The sequence below is a fragment of the Trachemys scripta genome, chromosome 9, assembly GCF_013100865.1.
Source record: "Trachemys scripta elegans isolate TJP31775 chromosome 9, CAS_Tse_1.0, whole genome shotgun sequence".
NCBI classification, from domain to species: Eukaryota; Metazoa; Chordata; order Testudines; family Emydidae; genus Trachemys; species Trachemys scripta.
Genome location: NC_048306.1, coordinates 74,585,736 through 74,612,660, shown reverse-complemented (window position 1 = coordinate 74,612,660; position 26,925 = coordinate 74,585,736). Strand labels below are relative to the sequence as shown.

Here is a 26,925-nt window from a genome sequence, read left to right as displayed (position 1 = left end):
AGCATTTACCAAGCCAAGATCAGAGAAAAGCTGTAACCTTGGGAGTTTAATACAAGCCTGGAGTGGCAAGTATTAATTTTTTAAAATCCTTGCGGGCCCCATTTCTGCACTTGGAGTGACAGAGTTGGGATTTGGCCTTGACATGACCCAATACGGAGTTGTATGGGGTAACAAGCTTATTTTGGGGGGGGGTCACAGTATTGCTACCCTTACTTCTGTGCTACCTTCAGAGCTGGGGAGGGGGGAAGGGGGCTGAAAAGCAGCAGCTATTGGTCAGGTGCCCAACCCTGAAGGGACTGTGAATTTGGTAGGGCCCTAATTATAGGATAGCAGAAACATGGTGGAATAGTAGTCCTAATTGGAGTATGAGAATTGAAGGGCATGTGCCGTTCAGGAAAAGCAGAAATAAAGATAAAGATGGTGGAGTGGCATTGTATATTAATGATGAGGTAGACTGTAAAGAAATTAGAAGTGATGGAATGGATAAACCAGAGTCTGTCTGGGTCAAAATCACTTTGGGGAAGAAAGCTGCCAGAGGTTCCCCTAGGATAGTGGTTGGTGTATGTTATAGACCCCAGAATCTGATTTGGATATGCATGGAGACCTCTTTAATATTTTTAATGAAATAAATACTACTGGGAATTGTGTGATTATGGGAGACTTCAATTTTCCAGATTTAGACTAGAGGACAAGTGCTGCTAATAATAGTAACAGAGGGTCCTGTGGCACCTTTGAGACCCTCTGTTGCTTTTTACAGATTCAGACTAACACGGCTACCCCTCTGATGCTAATAATAGTAGGGCCCAGATTTTCCTGGATGTGATAGCTTCCAGATTTCTTCACCAACTAGTTGCTGAATGAACAAGAGGTGATGCCATTTTTAGATTTGGTATTGGTGAGCAGTGAGGACCTCATAGAAGAGCTGGTTGTAGGAGACAACCTTGGTTTGAATGATTATGAGCTAATTCAGTTTAAACTAAATGGAATGATAAACAAAAATAGATCTACAACTAAGTCCTTGATTTCAAAGGGTGAACTTTAAGGGTTCTATAGTCATATCGATTAAAAGAAAACAAGAAAAGAAGAAATGGGACTGCTAAACACTGAGGAAGGGGTGGATAATCTAGGCATGGCCCAACATCTAACAAATACTTTGCCTGAGTTTTTAATCAGGACAATGAAGAGCTTAGGTATAGTGGCAGGGTGGCTAATGGAAATGAGAATATAGAAATTATCATATCCAAGGTGGAAATCAAACTCAACTAGCTTAATGGCACTAAATGGGGAGGCCTGATAATCGCCATCCAAGAATATTAAAGGAACTGGCACATGAAATTGCAAACCAATAGCAAGGATTTTTAATGAATCTGTAAACTCGGGGATTGTAACCTAAGAATGGAAAATTGCTAATATAGTACCTATTTTTAAGAGCGGAAAAGAAGTGGCAAACTACAGGCCTATTAGTTTGACCTCAATTGTGTAAAAAGTCTTGGAACAATTTTGAAAGAAAAAGTAGTTAAGGACATAGAGGTAAACAGAAATTGGGATAAATATAACATGGCTTTACAAAAGGTAGATCATGTCAGACCAACCTGATTTCCTTCTTTGAGAAGATAACTGATTTTTTAAGACAAAAGAAATGCAGTAGATCTAATCTAACTGGATTTCAGTAAGGCATTTGACACAGTTCCAATGGGAAATTATTAGTAAAATTACAGAAGATGGGATTAATATGAGAATTGAAAGATAGATAAATTAAAGGGGAGACTGCAGTGGGTCATATTGAAAGGTCAGCTGTCAGGTTGGAGGGAAATTACTAGTGGAGTTCCTTAGGGATCAGTCTTGGGACCTATCTTATTTAACATTTTTATTAATGAGCTTGACACAAAAAGTGGGAGTGTGTTAATAAAATTTGCAGATGACACAAAGTCACAGAGGAGGACCGGAGTATCATACAAGATTATCTGGTTGACCTTGAAAACTGGAGTAATAGAAATGGGATGAAATGTAATAGTACAAGGTCATTGACTTGGGGACTAACCACAGGATTTGTTGCTATAAGATGGGGACTTGTCTGTTGGAAGTGACAGAGAAGGAGAAAGACTTTGGGTGTATTGGTTGATCACAGGATGACTATGAGCCACCAATGTGATGTGGTCGTGAAAAAGGCTAATACAGTCCTGGGATGCATCAGGTGAGGTATTTCCAGTAGAGATAAGGAAGTATTAGTACCATTATACAAGGCACTGGAGAGACCTCATCTGGAATACTATATGCAGTTTAAGAAAGATGAATTCAAACTGGAACAGGGGCAGAGAAGGGCTACTAGGATGATCTGAGGAATGGAAAACCTACCTTATGAGAGGAGACTCACAGAGTGTGGCTTGTTTAGCCTAACCAAAAGAAGGCTATGGGGAGATGTGATTGCTGTCTACAAATACATCTAAGGGATAAATACCAGAGAGGGAGAGGAGTTATTTAAATTAAGCACCAATGTGGACACAAGAACAAATGGATATAAACTGGCCATCAACAAGTCTAGGCTTGAAATTAGACAAAGTTTCTAACCATCAGAGGAGTAAAGTTCTGGAACAGCATTCCAAGGAAAGTAATGGGGGCAAAAAGCCTTATTTGTTTTAAGATGGAGCTTGATAAATGTATGGAGGGGATGATATGATGAGACTGCCCACAATGGTATGTAGCCAATCTGCGACTGTTAGTATCTAATATCTCCAATGACCAGTGATGGGACACTAGCCGAAGAGGGCTCTGAGGTACTACAGAGAGTTCTTTCCCATGTGTCTGGCTGCTGGGTCTTGCCCACATGCTCAGTGTCTATCTGATTGCCATATTTAGGGTTGGGAAGAAATTTTTCCCCAGGTCAGATTGGCAGAGACCCTGAGGTTTTTTGCCTTCCTCTGCAGCATAGGGCACAGGTCACTTGCAGGTTTAAACTAGCATAAATGATGGATTTTCTGTAATTTGACATATTTAAATCATGATGTGAAGCCTTCAGGAACTCAGCCAGAGGTCATGAGTCTATTACAGGAGTCGGTGGGTGAGGTTCTGTGGCCTGCAATGTGCAGGATGTCAGACTAGATAATCATGATGGTCCCTTTTGTCCTTAAAGTCTATGAGTCTAAGTTATTAGGCTCAATGCAGGGATAACTGGGTGAAACTCTATGGCCTGTGTTCTACAGGAGATATGTCTAGATGATCTAATAGCCCCTTCTGGCCTTAAAATCTGTGAATTCCAAATTTGTTTTTTTTTTTAATCTCTAAACTCCTAGTGGGTTTAATGTACTTCTTTAATCTGTTAATTATCTCTTCTATGGGACATTTTCAGTTATTTACTCTTTTATCATATTAAAGGTTGGAGATGTAAATTCCATGAAGAAACATAGCAAATGCATGCTCTGACCTGGGAGATGTCCCCAGGGTACAATCTGGACTGTTGAACAACAGTGTCCTCTGAACTCTCTAGACTGGGGTGCCTTTTGCAATGCTTTACTGGTGAACAACAACCTCTCCAAGTTCTGCTCACACGCAGCCTTCAGCATGTACATTCACTCCCAGCTAAATATATGAATGCTCTCCCAGCCATTCATGAACTACACATAGTGCGATATCCGCAAATTCTTAGTCCCAGCCTTGTTCCCCAGAAATGTGCATCTTGTACTACTTAGTACCCTCCTGGACAGTACAAGCTCATAATATGTCTTTTCATTTCATCAAAGGTGCACCAGCCTTTCTATCTCAAATGGAGTTTCGCACGCACTTTAATCCAAACACATACTAGTTATGATTAAACAATAAGATAAGTTTATTAATTACAGAAGATAGATTTTAAGTGATTATAAGTATAGATGCGTAGTCAGGATTGGTTACAAAAGAAATAAAAAGATAAAAACACAAGCTAATAATGAACTTAAAAGCAAAATGTCTCTCTCAACATAAGCTCACAGGGCAGACTGGGTCTCCTTCCAGCCTGGGACCACTCCAACCTTTGTTCAGTTCTTTTAAAGTTGTTGATGTCATAAGCAGAGAGATGGGAGGAAGAGAAGTGGGGTGGAGGTTATGGTCTCTCATTCTTATACTCTCTCCCCTCTTGGAGGATTACCCCCTGCTGGGGCGTAGGCAACCTGTAGTCCCTTGTGGACGTGAGGGTTGAAATGTTCCTGTGATACAATGTAAATTTCTGGTTTACACCTTCCTGGTGCTGAAGAATAGACAGTTAAGAGGATAATGGCCCATTAGTACATTGCTGGCATGCTAGCATTTCTTTGTCGCTGAGAAATTGGTTTGTGGGCATGACCCAGAACTACAACATATTTCAGTAACAATCATATAGTAAAATCTCACAATTTTACATGCAGTGTTGTTACACACATTTCAACAAGATGATAATATTCAGCAGATTATGAGTTTTCAAATGAAACCTCAGAAAATATACTTTGTACAAAATATATCATAACCATATAAAAGTGAGGAATATGGGGTATAGGGTATCACATGGGATACGAAGTGTCACAATATATATTTACAAAAAATCTGGTCTTAGTTTTACTCCGTAAAGCTGAGACAGAGGGGGTGAGGTAATATCTGTTATTGGACCATATTACTCCACCCACCTTGTCGCCCTAATATTCTGGGACTAGGGTGACCAGACAGCAAATGTGAAAAATCAGGAAGGGGGTGGGGGAGTAATAGCGTATATAAGAAAAAGACCCCAAAATTGGGACTGTCCCTATAAAATCGGGACATCTGGTCACCCTATCTGGGACCAACGTGGCTACAGCTACACTATAAAGCTGGGCAGTTTGGTGTTTCAGCTTTCTCTCGTCACAGGTTTCTATGCAGAGACATTGATGGGGGTGATAAGATATTTCCTTTGGTTGTTTCACTCTTTCGGGGGCATCTAGATTTTTTTTAATAGTTGTTCGCTTGCTTGTGGAGGGACCAGAGGTTTTAGAGGTGTCCCTCTTGATTATTTAATTATTATCCTTTTGATTTTCATGTTAATTTAGTCCTCCTGAAATGTGCTGGCTTGTCAGCAGTAGAGGCGGTTGAGGATCTATATAAGCAATCTAACCTGGGGGTTTGCAAACTGAGGGTTGTGATCCCTTAGGGGGTCACAAGGTTATTAGGTGGGGGGTCGTGAGCTGTCAGACTCCACCCCAAACCCTGCTTCCCCTCCAGCATTTATAATAGTGTTAAATATGAAAAAAGGTGTTTTTAATTTATGCGGGGGGAGGGGGTTGTACTCATAGGCTTGCTGTGTGAATGAGGTCACCAATACAAAAGTTTTAGAACCACTGATCTGACATGATGTGTGTGGAAAAAGAAACAAAGTCACTCCCAGATATCTAAGGTAAACTTCCTTCTGGATCCCCCGGAGCAGCTTGTTTTTGTAGGTCTGCTTTCTACACTGTAAACTCTCCAAGGAATGGTTTGCCTTAATGCCTGCTGTTTCCATGGGCCTGAGCATATTGTTACTACTTTGTGGGCATAAGCAAATATGCTCGTGTCAGTATTTTCTGTGACATAACCAGAAAGAGAGAGAGCTGCTTAGACCTCATCATGAAGAGAGATGACAGTTGCCTTACATTATATTCAAAACAAAATAGAAAAATCATATCCACTGTTGGGAGGGTGAAGGGAAATCCCTCTACTTCCCGGGTTCTTGTCATGCAGACAGCAAGCAGCAAAAGACCAGAAGTCCTAAGCGCAGACAATGCGATGTTTATTGGGTTTCATTTCCAAGCAAGTTTATTCCGAAGCCCTTCACACCAGTCGGGCTTATATTTATACACCCATAGAGTCTGTTCCCCAGTGTTCCGTTCCCAGCTCTGAATGCCACAGAGAGTTTACCCCATGTCCACCTTCCCAGTTCTGAAAGCGCAGAGCATTTACCCAGTGTCTCCCTTAGCAAACATGATTCCAGTTTCCCTTCCCCCCACTTCCTGTTTGATCGTAGTTTATATAGTAATAGTCTCAGCTATACCTTAACCAATCATTTTACTGAAATTTAACTAACCAATCCTAACATAGTGTAACATAATTCTCTAACCAATTATATCTCACTACCCTAATTAACTTACACCTAGCAAAATTAATTGTACAGCAGATAGAAACAATTAGAGAACCAGACAGATTAACGATAGAAAAGTGGGGGCCATAAAGATAAAACAGTACAGAAATTAGCATTTCACAACCAATGATAAGTGATTTCTTGCCAAACAGGATGCTATCAAACTAAGTTTTCTTTAACCATCTTTATCTGTTGGTGATAGGCACTATCAGGACACGATTGTATTCCTAACAGCCCAATACCACCTTATTTCAATGTGACTGGTGTGGAAAGTAAGGATGTGACCATACACTTCCCAGTTTATGGCTGCCCCTGCTGCTTAGCCTAAGAACAAGGCCTCAGACTATCTTAGTGAGAAAAGGCCCATACACAGACGGACTGTGATTTTGATTCTCTGTTTTTATATCCCTGTAACTAGATAAAAAGTACACCTAAGTTCTTAAAACAGGCCTTTACAGGCAGACCTGAATAACTATAATCTAACACTCCACCTCTTTCTTTTTCTTTTGGGATCCTCCTGCCCAGGTATCCCTGGAAAAGCATAGGACATATGGTGACACATTTCCTGATAGGGCCAGGCATCAAGTTGGAATGTGTTGATGCTCCATCTGTCTCACTACCCCTTGTGTAGTACAATGCCCTGCACCTTCTCTCGTACAGGCATACCACACCTGTTCCAATTAGTGTTCCAGACTTCCCATTATAGTGGGCCCGAGAAGGTTGTCTAGTACACTGGGCGGGAGGGCTTATTACATTATTTATAGGTTATCATTAATAGCTGTTCTTTAGAGGGTTGTGCCCTTCTTGACTGTTTCCATATGCAACGTAACACAAATATACTTAACAATACTCCAGCCATTATGATAATGCACAGCAATACCAAGAGTCCTGACCACTGCAGTATAGTTCAACATCCTGGCCACCACTAAAAACACTGCTTCTCCTCCTTTGAAAGGGTTAAAACCCTGTGAATGCCACCCTTAAGTGTATATTTTAAATGTGTCCAGTTGTTGGCAGTTTCAGTGAGCTCTGCTCCTGCAGTCTTCACATGCCTTTGTCCATATCATGAGTCCACTGGATATTCACAGAAAATGGGGTACTGTCCAAACCAGCTCGACCACTTTGTATGGAATGGGTAGTATGCACTGGTTCGATTGTGCGCAGCAATGAGTTTCACAGATCCGTTTGTACACCATAGTCCCAATGGCACATAGATGTGTGTAACTGTGCCAGATGCTGGTGCAATTGTGTCCCCAAGTGTTGTGTACATTCCCAGCAAACACCCCATACCCCATATATATCACCCCAATGGCCCCCATTTGCAACAGACGCGTGGCCCCTCATCCACCCCAGCCCTGGAGCACTGGGTGGTGCAGCCCCAGTGCCGGGGGCCCCCCAGCACTGGGCAGTCCCAGCTACCCCAAGTTCCATTTGCCCTAGACCCAGACCCAGCCCCAGCCAGCTTCCCTGGAAGAGGAGCAGCCTGCCTGGTGGGCTGGGGCCTGGGGCCAATTAGCAGCAAGAGGGGAGGGGGCCTCCTGATGGAGCGTGGGCGGGGCCACATGGGGCTGTTTGGAGAGGCACAGCCTTCCCCTGCCTATTAGACACGCTGCCCATGGAAAAATCTTGTACTGCACCTGATGCATACATCTACAGTTAGATTCTGATCTTATGTTTGCTAATGTCAACCTAGAGAGCGCATCTCCTGACTTACACCAGGATAACTGATATCCGAATCTGTCTACATAATAATGATAAAACAATGGTCTGAGGAAACATATGCAAATATTTTGCTGAAAGTTTTTCTTTTGTTTTTGTTATTTTTTTCAAGTGCAGTTCATGCATAGGAAATGAAGAAAAGAATGTGGGGATGTTATTTCCCTGTTTGATAAATTTCATAGTACACTTAAAAATAATATCATTCCATTCTTCTGATTTCTCTTAACGCAGTTGTTTCCTCCACTGTTCTTTCAAATGTTTTGAATGTCCCTGAGGCATTTGGGCTAATTTGTCTATTGGAAATATAGTTAAGTACTGGAAGTGCGGATCCCTCCAATGGTCAGAGAACAATATTGGTACTAATTGATGCTGACCATTACATCAATAATGTTTCTGCTTGAGTAAGACAATGGAACTAAACAGGTGCCTTGATATGTGGAAGACTGAGGTTTTAATTTGCATTGGAAAGCAGAAGGGCATGTTGTTCTGGCAGTTCAGCTTGTTAGGCAGGACTTGATTAGAGCCAGTCTGTTTCTTAGCAACAGCCCTCCCTAACTAAAAACACACTTTAAGGGAGAGGAGGAGATTTGCTAATACCTCTCTGACAAGCTGGATAATGTAGAAAGCAGAAATTCACAGCTGGAGGCTAACCAGGGATCTTTATTGGACACTGGGATTTAAACACCTGTGCATCAGACCTGTCTTGTTTTAATTTTGAATGCTAAGCACACATGAGACTGAACTAAGAAGATTCATATCTTTGGACAGAAGAGAGGTCATATTCTAGGTTACTGACTTCATATTTATCTGTGGCATTCATGTTACAATATTTACTGCACTTCAAATATTTTTTTTTCAAATATGTATACTAATCTCTCATTCACTATCTAGAAAATAGTATCAGTCCTCTTAGTTGACTCAAAACAGTATGTTAAGATTCAGAGTAAATGGGATAGTTATTTATGATTAACCCACCTGTTCCAGATTAGTTTTGCAGGTTTCTTAATACACTGGGAGTGGCAAAATAAAATCCAAAATCTCACATGTTTAGTAGCCAAGTTTAGTAGTTCTGTTCTTCTAGTCACAGAACGGTTACATCTCTAGAGGTGAACAGCTGTTGATGAAGGCCCTGAATATGGAGAGAGAAATGATCTTTTAGGCAGCGAGGGCTGATCTTATGGAGAGATTTGAATATTAAGATCATGGGGAAGGGACTCTGTTCTGTCGGGAACCAGTGTAGGAAATGGAGCACCAGGATCATGTGTTCATGGTGACCTGGTGGGGTTTTTTTGTTTGTTTTTTAAGCAAATGATTTGTTGCAATTTGTACCTGTTAAAGCTTTTTGAATATTCTTATTTGGTTGGTTGTTTTATTAAAACAACAAGGAGTCTGGTGGCACCTTAAAGACTAACAGATTTATTTGGGCATAAGCTTTCGTGAGTAAAAACCTCACTTCTTCGGATGCATCTAACTAAAAACACACTTTAAGGGAGAGGGATGCATCCAAAGAAGTGAGGTTTTTACTCACGAAAGCTTATGCCCAAATAAATCTGTTAGTTTTTAAGGTGCCACCAGACTCCTTGTTGTTTTTGTAGATACAGACTAACACGGCTACCCCTTGATACTTGTTTTATTAAAGCTATATGACTTCATTCCCAGATTGAATTACAATATTGAGCCTAGAGTTCACAAAAGTATAGGGTTCTATAGCCAGATTTGTCTCTGATAGAATTGGACGCAATCTACCAGACAGCCTCAAGTGGAAGTTGGCATTTTTCTCAGTCATGGTGCCTAACTACCCAGTGGAATCTACAAACCCTGAGTTAGGCATCTAGCTCCCTATATGGTGCATGGAGGAGAGAGAGGCATCTAAGAATGAAAGCCACCTAAGCTTGCCAATAGTGGATGCTGACGGAAGGGTTATCACCTAAGTCCCAGAGTTAGGTGCCTATCTCAGCTTGGGTCCACATTCAGGAACCCTCTCCTGGAGTTTAGGCACCTAAACTGTTTTCTCACAAGAACAGTGATGTCACGTGCCTAACACTATACAAAATGGCCTCTTTCTAGCAACACTGTGTCTTTTTTGCCTGGGTTCAGTTTCATCCAGGTGCAGACTGTCTAGGGATATTTAATTTTTGGAGGAGAAAAAACAAACTAGCTGTTAAACTTTCTCAAGATATACGTGTAGTTCTGAGTTACTACATGGATCTCTATATCATCTCTTGCTTAATCGATGGTTCAACACTAACAGCAACAAAAGTATTAATGTGTCATTGAAGGAAGTGGTAGTGTGGTTAACTACAAAGACCACAGGGACTTCTGAAATGCCGGGAAAAAATCATCTAATTATTCATCAGGTGCTTGTTGTCACCAGGACTATGGGGAATCTCACTGAGTAGCACTCTGCTTGCTCTGAATCTCTGTCTTCCATGTTGCCTAGTCCTTTACACCTGTGCAAAGTGGAAGCACTTTTACACTTCTTTTATACAAGTGTCAAAGACTACACACTGTGCAAAGCAGTGGGGATTCAAGTCCTCTGCCTGGATTCCAGCTCACACAGTAGCACTTGGTGCTTTGTCTGAGTGAATAGGTACTGCTTCTTTGAGCAAAATGGAACCCTGGAGAGAATGAGTTTCCTCCAAACTCCCTCCTTCAGTAACAGTGTTTTTCTTGAAGGAGTCTAGTTAGTGAATAGGTGCTTGTGGAACTCCTTTTCTTGTCTTTTTCATCCCACTTCCCTGGTTCTTGTCATGCAGCTCTGACACTGCAGAGCCTTTATCCCATGTCCCCCTTCCCAGCTCTGAAAGCACAAAGTGTTTACCCAGTGTCCCCCTTCGCAAACATGATTTCAATTTCCCTTCCCCCACTTCCTGTTTGACCCCAGTTTATATAGTAATATTCTTAGCTATACCTTAACCAATCATTTTACTGAAATTTAACTAATCAATCCTAACATATTATAACATAATTATCTAACCAATTATATCCCACTACCCTAATTAACTTACACCTAGCAAAATCAATTATACAGCAGACCGAAACAATTAGCGAACCAGACAGATTAACAATAGAAAAATGGGGGCCATAAAGATAAAACAGTACAGAAATGAGTGTTTCACAACCAATGATAAATGATTTCTTGCCAGACAGGATGTTATCAAACTAAGTTTTCTTTAACCATGTTTATCTGTTGGTGATAGGCACTATCAGGACACGATTGTATTCCTAACAGCCCAATACCACCTTATTTCAATGTGATTGGTTTGGAATCTGAGGATGTGACTGTACGCTTCCCAGTTTATGGCTGCCCCTGCTGCTAAGCCAAAGGCCCTAGCCTAAGAACAAGGCCTCGGACTATCCTAGTGAGAAAAGGCCCATACACAGGTGGACTCTGATTTTGATTCTTTGTTTTTATACCCCTGTAACTAGCTAAGTGATAACTAGCTAGCCTGCTCCACCAGCCTTCACTTACCCGAGTGTCAAGATAGCAAGATTATGTAATGCTCTTTACTATTAGGACTTTGGATACCATGAGGATAAGAGACATATAAATACTGGAATAAAGTCGCTATTTCAATTTACATCACAAGTCCAAAGTTCATGAAGTGGCTTATGCGATAGAAAGATTAGTATCAGTACTATTACAAATTGTGACGTGTTTGTGCGTGCCAGGTTCATTCACACTAGTGGAATTCTATTTGCTGAAACTTTTTTGTTATATTAATTCTGTTGAAGGAATTCCTTTTTTTACAAAAAATAATATTTACCTCCCTTTCAAGTTACAGTGGATGTAATTAAAGTTTCCATTGTCTTTCACTGGAAGGTAAGTTATTGCCTGTTTGAGTATGTATTCCCTATACTTATGAAAGGGACTACCATTAAATCCAGTAATATCTTATCTAACAGTAGAAGGGTTTTACAAATTACCTGCAGCTCTTCACCCTTTTTTCTAGAATGGATTCTTTATCTGTGGATTCAACCAGGCAGGAATTTCCTCCTTCATAGTATATTGTTTCTTAGTATTTCTTCACACAACGCACAGTCAACCTGTGGAACTCCTTGCCAGAGGATGTTGTGAAGGCCAAGACCATAGCAGGATTCAAAAAAGAATTAGATAAATTCATGGAGAATAGGTCCATCAATGGCTATAAGCCAGGATGGGCAGGAATGGTGTCCCTAGCCACTGTTTGCCAGAAGCTGGGAATGAGCGACGGGATGGATCACTTGATGATTACCTGTTCTGTTCATTCCCTCTGTCCACTGTGGCACTGGCCACTGTTGGAAGAGAGGATACTGGGCTAGATGAACTTTTGGTCAGACCCAGTAGGGCCATTCTTATGTTCTTATCTGAAAAAGACAGAACCATAGAAATATAGATCTGGAAGGGACCTTGAGAGGTCAACTATCCATCCCCCTATGCTGAAGCAGGACCAAATATAAATGGTTCTCCCCCCCCACCCCCCCCATTTTATTCATACTTCAGACATTTCCACTCATTTCCTAGTCTCTCCTCCTCATTAGCAATTTTATTGAAATTTGGTCACAGGAGCAGCAGGGTGATACAGATGTCTGGATTTTTTTTTCTTCTTTCTTTTTCATGCTAGCTGGCTGTGTTGTAACTTAGGCTCACCGCTTGCTACCAAATAGCCAGCTAACACTGCTTCAGCCATGTCAGTCTGTGTCTTAACATGATTGAAAAGCCATCTTAATACTTAAATCGATTAAGCTAAGAAGATTGGAAAAAATTGTAACCTTTGTGTAACAGAGGGCTTTTTTTGTTTTCAAAACATGAAACAAACATCTTATTTTGCAGACACACTTGTAAACGGAACTATGGAAAAACGTGAGTAAAATATTTCATTAACATCGGTTAAATGTCTTCTAATATCTGGATCACTTACAGGAGTCTAAACTAAACAGCCAAATTAGCAATATATATTACTACAGTAGTAGTGGGAGGGCTTCTTAGAATAAATGAGCTTCAACACAGATGTTTAAATCCCTCTTAACATCCTTGTGACATGTAGCCACATGTCAACTGCATTGATCAGTGTAAGTACTTATCAGGCCTAAGTTATCTGGATGAGCAGATAATGGGTGAAATGTGAAATGATACAAGGCAGGAGCAGGGACTATTTTAAAAAAATCTCAAGGACCTGAACTTGCAAAGCTGCTTGTTAATTAAGTAAGAAAAAATTATACCAGAGTGAATGAGGAGAATCATTTAATTCTCCTTCTCTATAGAGGAGAATGCTGGCTTGTGTTCGCAAGTAATTATTTGAATTAGAATGGTACCAAGAACTTTCTATTTTGAGTATTACAAGAGAAACAGATAAGGAAGTTGCTGGTATGGAATAAGAATTAACTAACCTCCTAACTAGATAGTTTACAGTACCTGTTTCCTTTCAGCACTTTTGGGATTTGAATGCATCTAAATTGTTCTGATTCTTTCATAATGTAAAACTTCTCATTAGCGTTTTTTTAAAACAAGCCTTCTGTTTTTAAGGGCATTTCATATTGTTTAAATACAGCAAACCTGTCACAATGTCTAATTTTCATATAGCTCTTATCTAAAGGAAATAAGTTCATTTTATAGATTTGTTTTTTAATTTGACAAAACAAAAAAAAAGAATATTTGTTTCTTTCTTCCAGCAAATAAAGCCGCTGAATTTCCAAATCCCACTTACCCTCCAGGTTATGCAGGAAATCAAGTTCCTTATGGATATCCTCAGTACGCACCTCAAACTTTCCAAAGTAAGGCATTTGGTTATGATATGCTATACAAATTAACTCATCTGTTTTGTCCCCAGAAAAAATAGTTTGTGTTCCAAGATGGGAGCCACCTGTGAACTAATTCCCCTGCTATTAATTTTCCGGGATGAAATGTTTACTATTTTTTGTAGAAAAGCTTGATTGTTCTTTCCTTTATTTGTAGTACTGTGGTAACATGCTACCTATAAAGGAAAATTAAATAGTCAGAAAATCTCCTGTCTGCAGGAAAACCCTGTTGTAGGGACGATGGCGGGGAAGATAGTGCAGTTGCAGAAGTAGCTCATGCATGGCAGCTCTTTGCTTTTGAACTCTACATCTCAGTCAATAGTCTCTCTTTTAAAATCAAAATATTTTACTAATTTTCTTTAACTTCTCCAGTTTTAAATCCAGTTCTGAATTGCTATAGTCTCCAACTCTGTTACTGTTTCTGTCTTACCTTCCTCCAATCTGAATACCCTCATGATTTTTCCCACTTTGTTGCCCCTTCTTCCACACTGTCACAGAAGCTTAAAACTTTTTCTCTCTCCCTCTTTACTGAGTGACCTCCCTCTCTACATTCAAATCTTTCCCCCAGAACACACCACTTCAAATAATCCTTTAAGTAATAATTTGCTGAAATATGAATGTTTGAATTTTTATTTTGCTTTTTTAAATGTAAGAAAACCTCTGACTTGAACCTTCACACTCAGTGATTTCTTGTATGTCTTAAGTATTGAGTTATAGGGTGACCAGACAGCAAGTGTGAAAAATCGGGATGGGGGTGGGGGGTAATAGGATCCTATATAAGAAAAAGCCCCAAATATCGGGACTGTCCCTATAAAATCGGGACACCTGGTCACCCTATATTGGCCTGTCCTGCTTGTCTTTCAGATTTTATGCACTTTGTGGCAGAGCAACCCTACTCTCACATTCTGTAAACACTGTCAGCACTTGGCAAATAATAATGATTATGCATTGTGGAGACTGAAAAAAGTTTGTTCTTTTTAGAACAAGAAAAATTAAATTCTGAGATCTAGGTAGTTTGCTCTTCCACTGTTTGAGCCTGATATTAAGTACAAACACACATTGTCATAGTCATACCAGCTAAGAATCTTCTCTATAGATTGTAATTACTTGCTATTAGCTGTAGTGTAATCCACAGTTTCACTGGAAAAGATGCCCTTTTCAAGTTCTATAAAAAGCTACCATTTATAAAAAGCTAACATGCAAAACATTTGGGTGGACCAGCTGTTACTAAGGCTGTGTTTGTGGTAATATCTCTTGCAAACGGTAGAGTGCGTGAATAACTCTGCATGAACATCCTTCATAGTTTCAGTATAATTCTTGCTTCATTGTAGAGGAGGAAGCTTAAACTTTTTACTTTCTGTAGGTGGACAAACTTGTAGCAGCTTGATGTTGAATTCATGCTACATTTGAATCTTCTTTAGTTCTTAGATATAACTTCCATGAACATTGTACACAATTGTTCAATTTTATCTTTATAAATAAATCTTTATATACTACCAGCATTGCTATAGATAACACATTCCTCTGGTAGTGTGGAATTTATATTACAGATACAGAGAGATCTTAATCCATGAACATAAATATATACTGTGTGCGCCATCTAGTGGGCCTATCACAATGTTAAGTGTTAAACGGCATGACTTGAATCTGATTTTATACTGAGTTCCGTGTGGGCAAATAAAATAAATGGGAGATTGTTCATATAATATAGCTAAAATCATTATGTAGTTATTTAATTATTTCTGTGTATGTATTTACAATATGACAAACTTTTTGACACCGTTTAGACAAAAATAATTAAATATATAGGACTACAGTACATGTTTGAAAGCTTCAGACTGACTTTTATAGACACACACTATCTCTAAAATAAGTGCAAATAAGTAACTATAGAAAATCTTTTTCTAAAAGTTCTCAAATTGCTCTTCACAACATGGCAGTCTTACAGCCATTTATCAAATACTTTTCCATGTTCAAATCTACTCTATTTTCATTTGCTGTATATTCCTTTTAAATTGTAATGATGAGATCAAATGAGCAGCTTCATTTTTATTACATTTAATTTGTAGATTATTTATAGCTGTCTTACTATATGAAATTGGTATATGTGGGAGAGGGGTTTCTTTTCATATTAATGTGAAGGGTGTAAAATATCTGGTTCCAGATATTTTGTCTTATTATAATAAAAATATCTAGCTCTTGTGTAGCACTTTACATCAGTAGATGTCAAAGTTCTTTACAAAGAAGGTCAATATCATCCCCATTTTACTGATGGGGAAACTAAGGTGCAGGGAGGGGAAGTGACTTGCCTAAGGTCACCCAGGCAGGCCAATGGCAGAGCTGGGAATAGAAGCTAGATCTGTTGAGTCCCTGTCAGTGTTCTATCCTCTGGTGGCTTCCCTGTAAGTCCTGTTTACTCTATGACCTTGTCTAAACGTAAGTTGTATTGCTTTAAGTATACCAATATAGTTGAAGCCATACAATGACCCTTGTATCAGTATAACTACATCTGTACAGATTGTTGCTGTGCTGGAAGACGGAGAGAGAGAAGCAGCTTTTTAGAAAGAGAGAAAAGTGCCCTGTATATGCTGCAAACAGCCAGAAGGAAGATAGGGAGAGGGGAGCTACTGTGTCAGTCAAAGAGCCACAAAATAATAGTTAAGCGGTGTCTTTAATATTACTGTGAAATTTGAGCTCTGGAGTTGCAGTGGTAAATAATGACCTGTTGATGTAATTCATTATCATGATGTGAAAGTTTGCTGTTGTAGTGGCTCTCCAGCTTTCAGAGGTTGAGGATCACTGAACTGAATTATGGGTGAGCTTGGAAGGATTAGATTTTTATCATTAAACATCAATTTCACCCTATGCACACAAACTGATGACAAAATATTTCCATCTATAATAATAGAAATGTGCAGCTAGGCAGAGTAAGAAAAATGCTCCTTGAGAACTTATTGGAGTTTGATTTAAGGATATTTACTCTGTATATTTTGACATGAGTTTTTCTATTTATGTTTTATTGGTTATAAAGCTTTAACTTTTGAATCTCTAACCTCCCCATAACTTCCCACAACTGCCAAAAATTTAAATAGATAAAAATAAAAAAAGCTTACAACCCATAATTTTGCACAACTGTGAAAACGTAAATTATTAATAATTGAAAAATGCTTAACATACATGTCAATATTGTTGACATTATAAAATAAGTTGATTTCTGCCAAGCCTAATTATGTAATGTAGTTTCACTATGAGGCTCTCAATAATTTAAAAATGCTAGAACTTCAGAAGTGTATTTGTTGATGTGTTGAAACTATTTTTTTAAAATCTAATTTTCAGAATTGTGTGTTTTGTGTTTTGTTTCTCTTCCCACAAACTAGATGCTCCAGGACAAGCTAATTATGCCCTCCAGGGTTACCCAGGAGGAGCTCCATATGGACCTGGGGTCCCGCCAGTCCAAAATCAGCCTTCTGGGCCCAGTGGGGCAGCTTGGATGCAAGCACCTCCTCCCCCTCTCAACTGTCCACCTGGATTAGAATACCTAAGTCAGGTACCTACATTCTTCTCCGTATTAAACTCCCATGAAAATACAAAGCTAATAGATACCTGTGCATTTAAGTACCTTTTTATCTACTTTGGGAAATCAAGTGGCTTACATGATTGGTATTGGGGATACAGAGCCATTTACATTTAGGTCAGAGGTTAAAAATCTATCTCAGGACCATCATAACTGAAGCATATTCCATTTTATGGCTGCTCAGTGGCCCATTTTGAAAAAGTACTCTTAGTCCCAGTTTTACAGAGACAAGGTGGCTGAGGTAATATCTTTTATTGGACCAACTTTAGTTGGGGAGAGAGCCAAGCTTTACCTCACACACCTTGTCTCTCTAATATCCTGGAACCAACATGGCTGCAACAACACTGCATAGTCCCAGTTTTAGCAGACAAGTGTCCACCACTAATTGACATCCAACTTGGCAATCTTAGCCAAGAATTTAAGATTAAATGAGAATGGGTACTGCTCTATTGTACATCGTTGTATCAGAAATAGTGACACTAGGAAGGGTAATATGGTGTGGCAAAGGCCTATATTACAGTATGGTCATCAGTAGCACATCAGACTTCATGACTTTCAATGTGGGACTTTTTCCGAGCACTAGTATTCATTCCCCTTCTCCACTTCCAAGTATCTTCAAATAGATGTAGCGCACAACAGAGCAGCTCACAAAATTAGAATATTAGTGTTTGAATGATCTTTTTGATCATCCCAGGTGACCGTGTGTGAGAGAGACCATTTCTATAGCACAATTGATGTAGATGATCTAACGTTATAATTATGAATTGATCCGTAATTTTGTATCCTGAAATCTAATTTTTGAAAAATAAAAGCGGACATACTTGTAGATTTTATTTTTTAAATTTAATTATAACTTTCATTTATTAACTTCTATTCAAAACTGTTTTTTAACCACTGTAACAGATTGACCAGATATTAGTTCATCAGCAGATTGAGCTTCTGGAAGGTATGTACGTTGCGATACTGCTAAATGGAAGATCATTATACTGGAGATATTTTAAATGACCATGGTCCTATATAAAGTAATTATACATGACTGTTAAACAACAGTCTTATTTAATGATAGAAAATCTTCATTTATTCATTGTTTTTTAATGATGGGGTCTTTATTGATTTGGTTTTTGTCTTTTATATCTTTAACCAATTTCCTACCATAGAACATTTTGGGAAGGAGAGTGGGGGTGGCACCGATTCTTAAAATGTTGCTTACTTTCACTATCTCAAACTTAAAACATAATTTATTTGAACTTTTAAAAAATACAAATTGATATATAAAACTGTGACAGTTTCTAATTTAAAAGTGTAATCTTTACATCTAATGTCACTCATTCATGTGATTTCAGACTATCATCTTTACAGATCTCCCTCTCTACTTCTGATCTGTCTAATTCGATCTAATCCTACATCTTGGCCTATCTCTCTGACATCTCTTCCTGGAAGTCTCGCTGCTAGCTAACTGATCTTTTCTCCCAAATCCTTTCCATTCTGCTTGTTCTTTGCCATGTTTAACAAAATCATGATCCTGATGTCACTCATGCCCTTAAGATTGATGATGTTGTTGACACCTTCTCTCTTACCCTCTACAACTAGGCTACACCCAAGTCTTGCTGCTTTTTCATCCTATAACATTTCTAAGATCCATCTGTTGTTGTTTTTTGTTCAGGCCTTCATCATTTCCTATCCCAATTATTGTAAACACCTACTCACTGGCCTCCCTTCCACACACATTTCCCCCTCCAGTCCATTCAAATCACATCTGCTAAAATAATCTTGCTGGCTTACGCTTCTGACAGTATCCTGCTGCTTTCCGGATCCCTCCGCTGGCTCCAGCTGTTTCACATCAACTTAAAGCTTCTTTTTCTTATTGTCAGGGCCATTCACAACTCTATCCCTCCCTAGCTGTCTACTTTTGTTTTTTATTGCATTGCTCCCCACTGCCACATCCACTGTGACAGTTGTGTCTGTCTTGTCTGCTCATTTGTCACTTCTCACACAAACACCTCTGTTGTATCTCACCTGTGGAACACCCTTTCTGAACTGATCATAAGGCCTTCTCCATCCTGAGATACCGTAAGTCTCACCTGTGCCATAATATCTAAAAGAACTCACCATTCACATTAATTAGTTTTGAAGGGAAAATGGGAATAGTTAGCAACTTATTCATAATGAAAAAATAATACAATAAAATAATACATTGAAAATATATATGTATCTCTTATATGATTTCCCCCTCCCCCCATGTTAGTAATCTTGTTAGATTGTAAGATCTTCAGGGAAAGGGCCATGTTTTCCCTATGTGTTTATGTAGGGATTAGTACAGTGGGTTCCTGACCCTGACTGAGGCCTCTGCAATTTCTGTTAATACTTGTATTTAGTGTATCAACTAAATAGCTTTTTAATGTTGTTAATTTTCAGTTCTTACCGGTTTTGAAACTAACAATAAATATGAAATCAAAAACAGCTTGGGGCAAAGAGTATATTTTGCAGCGGAGGAAAATGACTGTTGTACTCGAAATTGTTGTGGACCATCACGACCTTTCACCATTAGGATCGTTGACAATATGGGTCAAGAAGTGATAACATTGCAGAGACCTCTCAGATGCTCTTCATGCTGTTGTCCTTGCTGCTTGCAAGAGGTGAGATATTCCTTTCTCTTTCCTGCACCTGTAAAAGTTTTCAGAGATTTTCTTTTGTGTCAAGAGGTGAGATGGAACAAGGTTAGCTTCATCTGTAATTTTGTGGGGATCTGTGATTTATTTATTTATGTTTGTTCTTTGAAGGTTTTTGAAAATTTCTCTCATGACTTTTGTCTCCTTTTTGATGGATTTTTTTGACATTTTGCTATGGGCTTAATGCTGTGTATCCTTCATTTAGGGAAGTGACCTAAATTCCTGTAGACATCAGTGACTTCCCTGAAAAGTGGGTGTTCAATGCTTTTTTAGGATTGGACCCTAATGAGGAACCAACTTAATTCAAAATGTTGATTATTATAAGTGAATTTAGCTTTCTGAATATTGATAATAAGTAAAGGAAGACAAAAAATTACCAGGTTCATAAACCATTGACCTGACCCTCATTGTAGGAAGCTGACTCTACTAATTGAATGATGTATAGTTGTTGCCTGATCCTTTTTAATGATTAATAACAATTGTATTGATTGCCAATTGATACTGATTTAATGAGCTGGGAATAATAGGGTTCTCGTCCCAGAATCAGGCTCCACAGAATTAAAACTAACAAGTTCAATATCTTGTAGGGAACCCCAGGATGTATGGCAAAGCACATTGAGGGCAAAGCAAAGCCTTAGCCACTTCTATTAAAACAATCCGTAAAGACAAGACAGCTCTAAACCACATACACAAGTAGTAGTAATACAGTATTAGGGATATCTTTGGTGTCATTTCCTGCATATGCTCATGTACTTGTATATATTCACATCCTTCCTTGGGAACCTTGTGGTGAGAGACAAAGGACCAGCCCTGTCCCTGACATGCCAAATGAATCTGATGGTCCAGATCCCCAAAGGTCGGTGATTGACCCTTCAGCTCTTCACTGTTATCAGTGATGGAAAACTTACCTCAGCTACATGGTGGCTTAGTTATTATAGGGTCTGGGCGCTATCATGAATATTCATTCAGATGCCCAGCCTTCCATGTCCAAATCTAACTTCCTTACACTCCTAATATTGGGGTGCCCTTGTCCTATAGGTTAACATATTAATGCCTTTTAACTCATTATCATATATGTCACCTATTGCTAAAGCAGGTTTGTGGTTAAACATCTACCAATGATTCTATCCTAAAATACCCAATCCCAGTATCAGTTCAGTGTTCCTGTGGTTACCCTGTTTCATTATGTACCAACTCCTTCTCTTGAGCAAGCTATTCCCAGTTCCCCAAAATCTAGGGTAACCATTGGGCCATTTTATCTATGCTAAGGGTCATAGACATGTGACCAGGTGCCTGGGATAGACCACACTGAGAATGCCACACTCAGGGCAGACTGCAAGAAATAGGACAGACAGTCCCCCAAAACTGGTGGTTTATTCTATAATCAAATTCACCAAACCAGTAACAAAAAAGCTTCTGCCAGTACGCTACTGGTTAACCAGAAGCCAATCACAGTCCCCTTTAGGCATTCCAGCACTTGGCTCCCATCCAGACAATCCAATCTAATATAGCGAGAGGTTATTGAAAACGAATTTAACCATATGTGAGGTTCTTTCTAATCCCAAAGGCTCAGACGTATATCCCAAGTCAATATGTATCTCAGATCTTACCCAAATATCACGCTGTCAGTAAATCCTTAGTAAACTAACTAAAGATTTAATAATAATAAAAAAGAGAGTTATAAATGGTTAATAGAGCATATGTATACAAATGATTGCAAAGTCCTTATATCAGGTCTGTAGTAGTGATGGAATAGACTGCTTGCTTGTAAAGTCTCTCTGGTAACTTCCAAAAGATTGGAAGGTCCTCAGTCCATAGTTCAAGATGCTCCTTTTTGTTGTAAATCCACAGTCCAGAGAATTAGAGTAGGAAGAGGCAAAATGGAGATGTCTCAGAGGTCTTTTATATCCTTTTGTCATGTGCATGGAAATTTACTGTCCCAAACAAAGCCCACAGTCCAAGTGCATGGAAAATTGCTGGTCCAAGATGGAGTCCAGGGTCACAAGTCCTTATCACAAGTCCTTACATGCTTTGCTGAATCACAAGGGCAAATCGATCTGGGGGTTGTCACCCAGGAATACAACACATGTGTAAGATACAAGTACTTACCTAATATTCAGAACTTCAGCTACAAAGATGATATATGCATATAAACAAGTTAATCATACTTAGCAATTCATAACTTTTTCTATTGATACCTTACATGACATACTTTGTACAAGACTTACGGAAATTGTGTATTAGTGGTAACAGTGATATAAATGGTCACCTTTCTTTTACACAGAATCACAAGGCCTACTTTACTTATGCTAACTTGCTTAAGCCAGTGTCTTATAGGATACAAGCCCATAGGTTCCTTGTGTTACTGCTGAGTAAAATAAAAGGCTAAGCTAGCTCTAATGGGCTACACAGTAAGCTGGTCTTCTGTTTAGAGTCACAATCTGCCCTCCATTTCTGCTACAAATTTTTGTATGCATCTCCTGGAGATACAGAGATACAGTTTATATATAGATATGCAAATAAAGTGATCTGCAGTTAAACTCTACATGAGTATGGAATGTAAAATTATTTTATATTAAGCAAAATCTCAGTTTTAATACTGTTCAGGTAGATTAAAACAATATTGAAATTCCTATAATTAAACCATTATTAAATCTCCTACTAGGAAAAAGTTAAAGCTTCCATTGGCTTAACTTAACTCACTGCTTTTTGTAGTATTATGGGTCCAGCAGCTTTTGGGGTTGGGAGGTTGTGGCGGGTGGGAACATTGTTTTTTCTTATTAAACTATGGTAGCATGTGTGACAGTTCTCACAGAATGTTCAGACAAATCTACTTGATTTGTTTAAGAAACAGTTGTAGTCTTCAAGTGGGTTTTTTTCCCATGCTGATTCCACTCTTGGTGCGCATGAACATGTGATTAGATTCTTTTGAATAGCAGTGTCTATTGTGGGAGCCCTTGCAATTACTGTAGCTTAGAGTATGAGAGGCAAGGTGGTCTCAACCACTTCACAGTTCCTTCAGGTTGAACCATGTGGTTTGCATGTCTCTTCCATATGTTAGCATACTCTAGCCAGAACACCTTAAACCACTTCACCTCCCTGTGCCTCATGATTAGGGCTCTGTGTTTGTCACGGAGGTCACGAAAGTCACGGATTCCATGACCTTCTGTGACCTCTGTGACTTTGCAGCAGCCAGTTTTGCCGACTCAAGGGCCCCCCAAGCAGCTGGCTCCAGGGCCAGCAGCTCAGGTGGCCCCAGAGACAGCCATACTGGCTGCTGCTGGAGCAGCTCTGCAGCCAGCCGGTGGGGCGGTCCTGCAGCCAGTCGCACCGGTCGCTGCTCAGGCAGTCCCTGGGGCCAGCCACACTAGCTGTTACTCGGAGAGCCCATGACTTTTCCTAAAAATACCCCTGGCTAAATCATAGCTTTACTCATGATCAACAAGGACCCTCTGAGACCGAGCATAAAATTTATAGGAACAGTGTTCTGATTTTGCCAACTTGTAATCCATCTGCCACAATGGACACTGGTATTCAAAAGAATTTGATTTTGTGAGCATGGGGGCACATGCACACCAAGAATGTAATCTAGAATGTAATCTATGTCGACATCTTAAAGTGCTACAGTTCCTGTAGGATATATAACCCATCCTCTGCATTACAGTATATCTCTATACTGAAGATGATTTTACAAGCATTTAAAACACATTGGAATAATTATGTAGATAATTAACTTTTATCCCACTTCTGTGATGGTGTTGTTTTTTTCTTTTGAAGCTTGAAGTTCAGTCCCCTCCAGGTACACCAGTTGGCTACATAAAACAAAACTGGCACCCCTGTCTGCCTAAATTTACTGTTCAAAATGAAGCAAAAATAGATGTATTTAAAATCATTGGCCCATGCGTTGTATGCAGCTGTTGTGCGGATATTAATTTTGAGGTAGGTAACATTGTTTAAAGTGTTTGTATTCTTCTATTTTTAATTAGTGGTTTTCCTAATAGTTTAATATCTGTAACTGGTCTTATTGTTATTAATGGACCATTTCCCACAAAACTAAGTTGTAATGCATTCAGTAATAACATTTGGTGTTTAGATAGTCCAACTGTTTGCATATGAAAATCTTTGAAAACAATTATGTTGGTAAATAACCCAGGTTTCAACCATTGTCATAATAAATCAACTTTCAGATTACCAAACCATGAGATATTGAATGTTTAGGTAATATTTTGTCCTTTTTCCCCCTTTCTTCCTGTTGAAGTGAAGCTTTTTGTGCCAATTAGAGTGTACCTTGAATATACTGAAGTTGTTTCACTGTTGTGGTGTTGAAATCTCTTTAATGTTTATTGAAATAACAGTGGAAAATATCATTACATTATCTTACTTTAGGTAGTAAAAATAGATTCAGTATACGCTTTTGAATAAATTCAGTACATAATTTTCCCTTAGTACTGTATATTTAAGTATTATTAATTAAATTACAACTTTCTAGATCCACTGACTTAATTGTCCAGTAATTGATGTAAATGATCAAAATGGATCACCATAAGTGGATCGTGTAATTTTATTATAAATTATTTAATTCTGTAATTAATTCTTAAACTAATGAAGAGTTAATGAATCCTATTTTCATATTCCAGATACTAGTTTATTTTAAAACAATGTATAGTAATCATAAGCAAAGGTTTGCAAGATCATTCTAAGCAAACTTACTAGCCATTATGTTCTTGGGAATAGCCATTTTACATGGCTTTGAACACAGAAACCAGTTTTCAAAAGACATAATGTTGACATAGGTCTTGTCCCCTACTTCGGAAACTTATCATGTAATCTTTTAATTTCCATGTAGACACTGACACTGGGTGAAGGAACCTTCATTTACAACACTTCTAACAGTGTAGCCCTGCAACCTTCTCCATTACTGTGCTGCACTGTGTAGTTAGCATTAATATGAGTCCAAGTTCTAGCCTAGGACTTGAGCCCATGATTTACTGATGTAGAGTGGAGATTATCACAATATTGAATACCACATGCTGTAGGACATATAACAACCCATGTAAATGTGAATATCCTGAAGTTTTTGAATGAGCATTTAAAATGATCACACAAAATCTTTTTTATTATGGGTGGCAGACTTTCTTTGTTTTATTTCAAACTAGGTGAAGTCGATGGATGAAAGTTCTGTAGTCGGAAGAATTTCTAAGCAGTGGTCTGGATTTGTAAGAGAGGCATTTACAGATGCTGATAATTTTGGAATCCAGTTTCCAATGGATCTTGATGTTAAGATGAAAGCTGTTATGATTGGTGCTTGCTTCCTCATCGTAAGTCTGACAATTCAAAACAATGAATATATGCTCATTTCTTACTTGGCTATGTTGTTTTGTGTGACATTGTCATGCAGATAAAAATACTGGAAGCAGCCCTGCTTAGAGACAACAATTTGGCAAAGCATGTAAGCATGTATTTTAAGTCCCATTGATTTCTATGGGACTTACGCAAATCATTGGTATAGGGTTGGAATTAATCATATGCTTATGTGTTTTGCTGAATGGGACCCAAAATGCACAAGGAATTGTAAAGCACTAACAAATTGTATGTGTGTGTGTGTGCTGTTTTTTTGTTTTGTTTTTTGTTGTGTTTTTATGTTTTGCATGTGTGTAGCTAGTCGATTTCTCTGATTGTGGGTGGGCAAGGGAAAAAAAAAAAGTTGGTGGAAGAATGGGAATCAACGTTTAAATTCCAGGCCATGTCAAAGAACAGGGTTTCAGATTTCTGTGAAGTGAGGGAAAGTTAAGGAAGTGCCCACTCCAATACCTCATCCACATGCTTCTTAAGATTGTTGCTCAGCTATTGTTTAGCTACTAAATCCCCCTCCAACATAGATACAGACCTTCCCCCCTCCAATAAAAAAGCTGTTTTTCTTCATTGTGGGCACTTCAGTTTGGGGGCAGCTGTAATGTCCTGTCCCCTGTAGTTCCTCCAGTTTTCTCTATCTCCTCCTGAGTGACAGGCAAGATTAACTAGATTTCCTTCCTGGAGGAAATGCCAACAACATTTTATTTCAAATTTCTGCTTAACAATTCAGTTGAATTCCAAGCAATGTCCTAGGACTGTTCCATCTTTTGGTGAATTTTTCCCCTCAGCTTCACTTCCCCTTCTGAGATGCTATATTGATTGGTGCCCCTACAGGCTCCAGAGAGAAAACTAGGCCAAGGAAACTTAAAGACGAAAAAGAAAAAAGTCAGTCTCCTGCTTTAACCCATATTCTTTTCTCTCCAAGTGTCTCCTTAATCAAGTTTCTCTTTGGGAAGTTTATCTACATCTGTGACCGGAAGTGAATTTTCTCCTTAGCCCATTATATGTGGGGTCACAGTGCAACTTCCCTGGGCAGGAGAGGAGCCAGGAAGGATTAGGGAACCTGGTTATGATGGACATAATGAAGGCACTGGTCACAGCTGCCCACTCTGGCTGAAGACCCCTCTGCTTCTATCCCCACGCTAAAGAAAGAGGCAGGATTGAAAAAGCTGATAAGGGTACAAAAAAGCTCAGGCCTGTGGATACCCAGAGTAGTACTTTAGAGCTACAGCTGCCCCTCCCCCTTCTGCTTTAGAACTCAATGTATCAGGGGTTGGACAAATCAGCAGGCCCAGGACAAATAAAAGGGATGATTTCTAGAACTTACACCAGCTAGGGTTACCATATTTCAGCAAGCAAAAAAGAGGACAGGAGGAGCCCCGCCCCAGCCCCGCCCCTGTCCTGCCCTAGCCCCGCCCCTGTCCCACCCACTTCCCGCCCCCCTCAGAATCCCCAACCCTCCCCCCCGCTCCTTGTCCCCTGACTGCCCCCTCCTGGGACCCCTGCCCCTAACTGCCCCCCCAAGACTTCACCCCCTACCTAAGCCTCCCTGCCTCTTGTCCCCTGACTGCCCCCTCCTGAGACCCTCCCCCCCCATCCTAACTGGCCACCTAGGACCCTACCCCCTACCTGTGCCCTGACTGCTCCAACCCTTATCCACACCCCCACCCCCAGACAGACCCCTGGGACTCCCATGCCCCATCCAACCACTCCCCACCCCCTGACAGCCCCCCCCAGAACTC

General features: G+C 39.5%; 1 protein-coding gene across 2 annotated transcripts in view; it reads left to right on the top strand.

The window, feature by feature from the left end:
- The window catches only part of PLSCR1 (phospholipid scramblase 1), a 42,115-nt gene that overhangs the window by 2,189 nt on the left and 13,001 nt on the right, over positions 1-26,925 (top strand). The window contains exons 2-9 of one of the 2 annotated variants that reach the window (XM_034781842.1): positions 11,596-11,633; positions 12,624-12,653; positions 13,463-13,564; positions 16,966-17,135; positions 18,066-18,108; positions 19,578-19,798; positions 23,609-23,770; positions 24,988-25,149. In XM_034781842.1, coding sequence (XP_034637733.1) covers positions 12,644-12,653; positions 13,463-13,564; positions 16,966-17,135; positions 18,066-18,108; positions 19,578-19,798; positions 23,609-23,770; positions 24,988-25,149 — 870 coding nt within the window. In that variant the 5' untranslated portion in view covers positions 11,596-11,633; positions 12,624-12,643. The remainder of the gene's footprint in view (positions 1-11,595; positions 11,634-12,623; positions 12,654-13,462; positions 13,565-16,965; positions 17,136-18,065; positions 18,109-19,577; positions 19,799-23,608; positions 23,771-24,987; positions 25,150-26,925) is intronic. The other variant, XM_034781841.1, reaches the window with a different exon arrangement.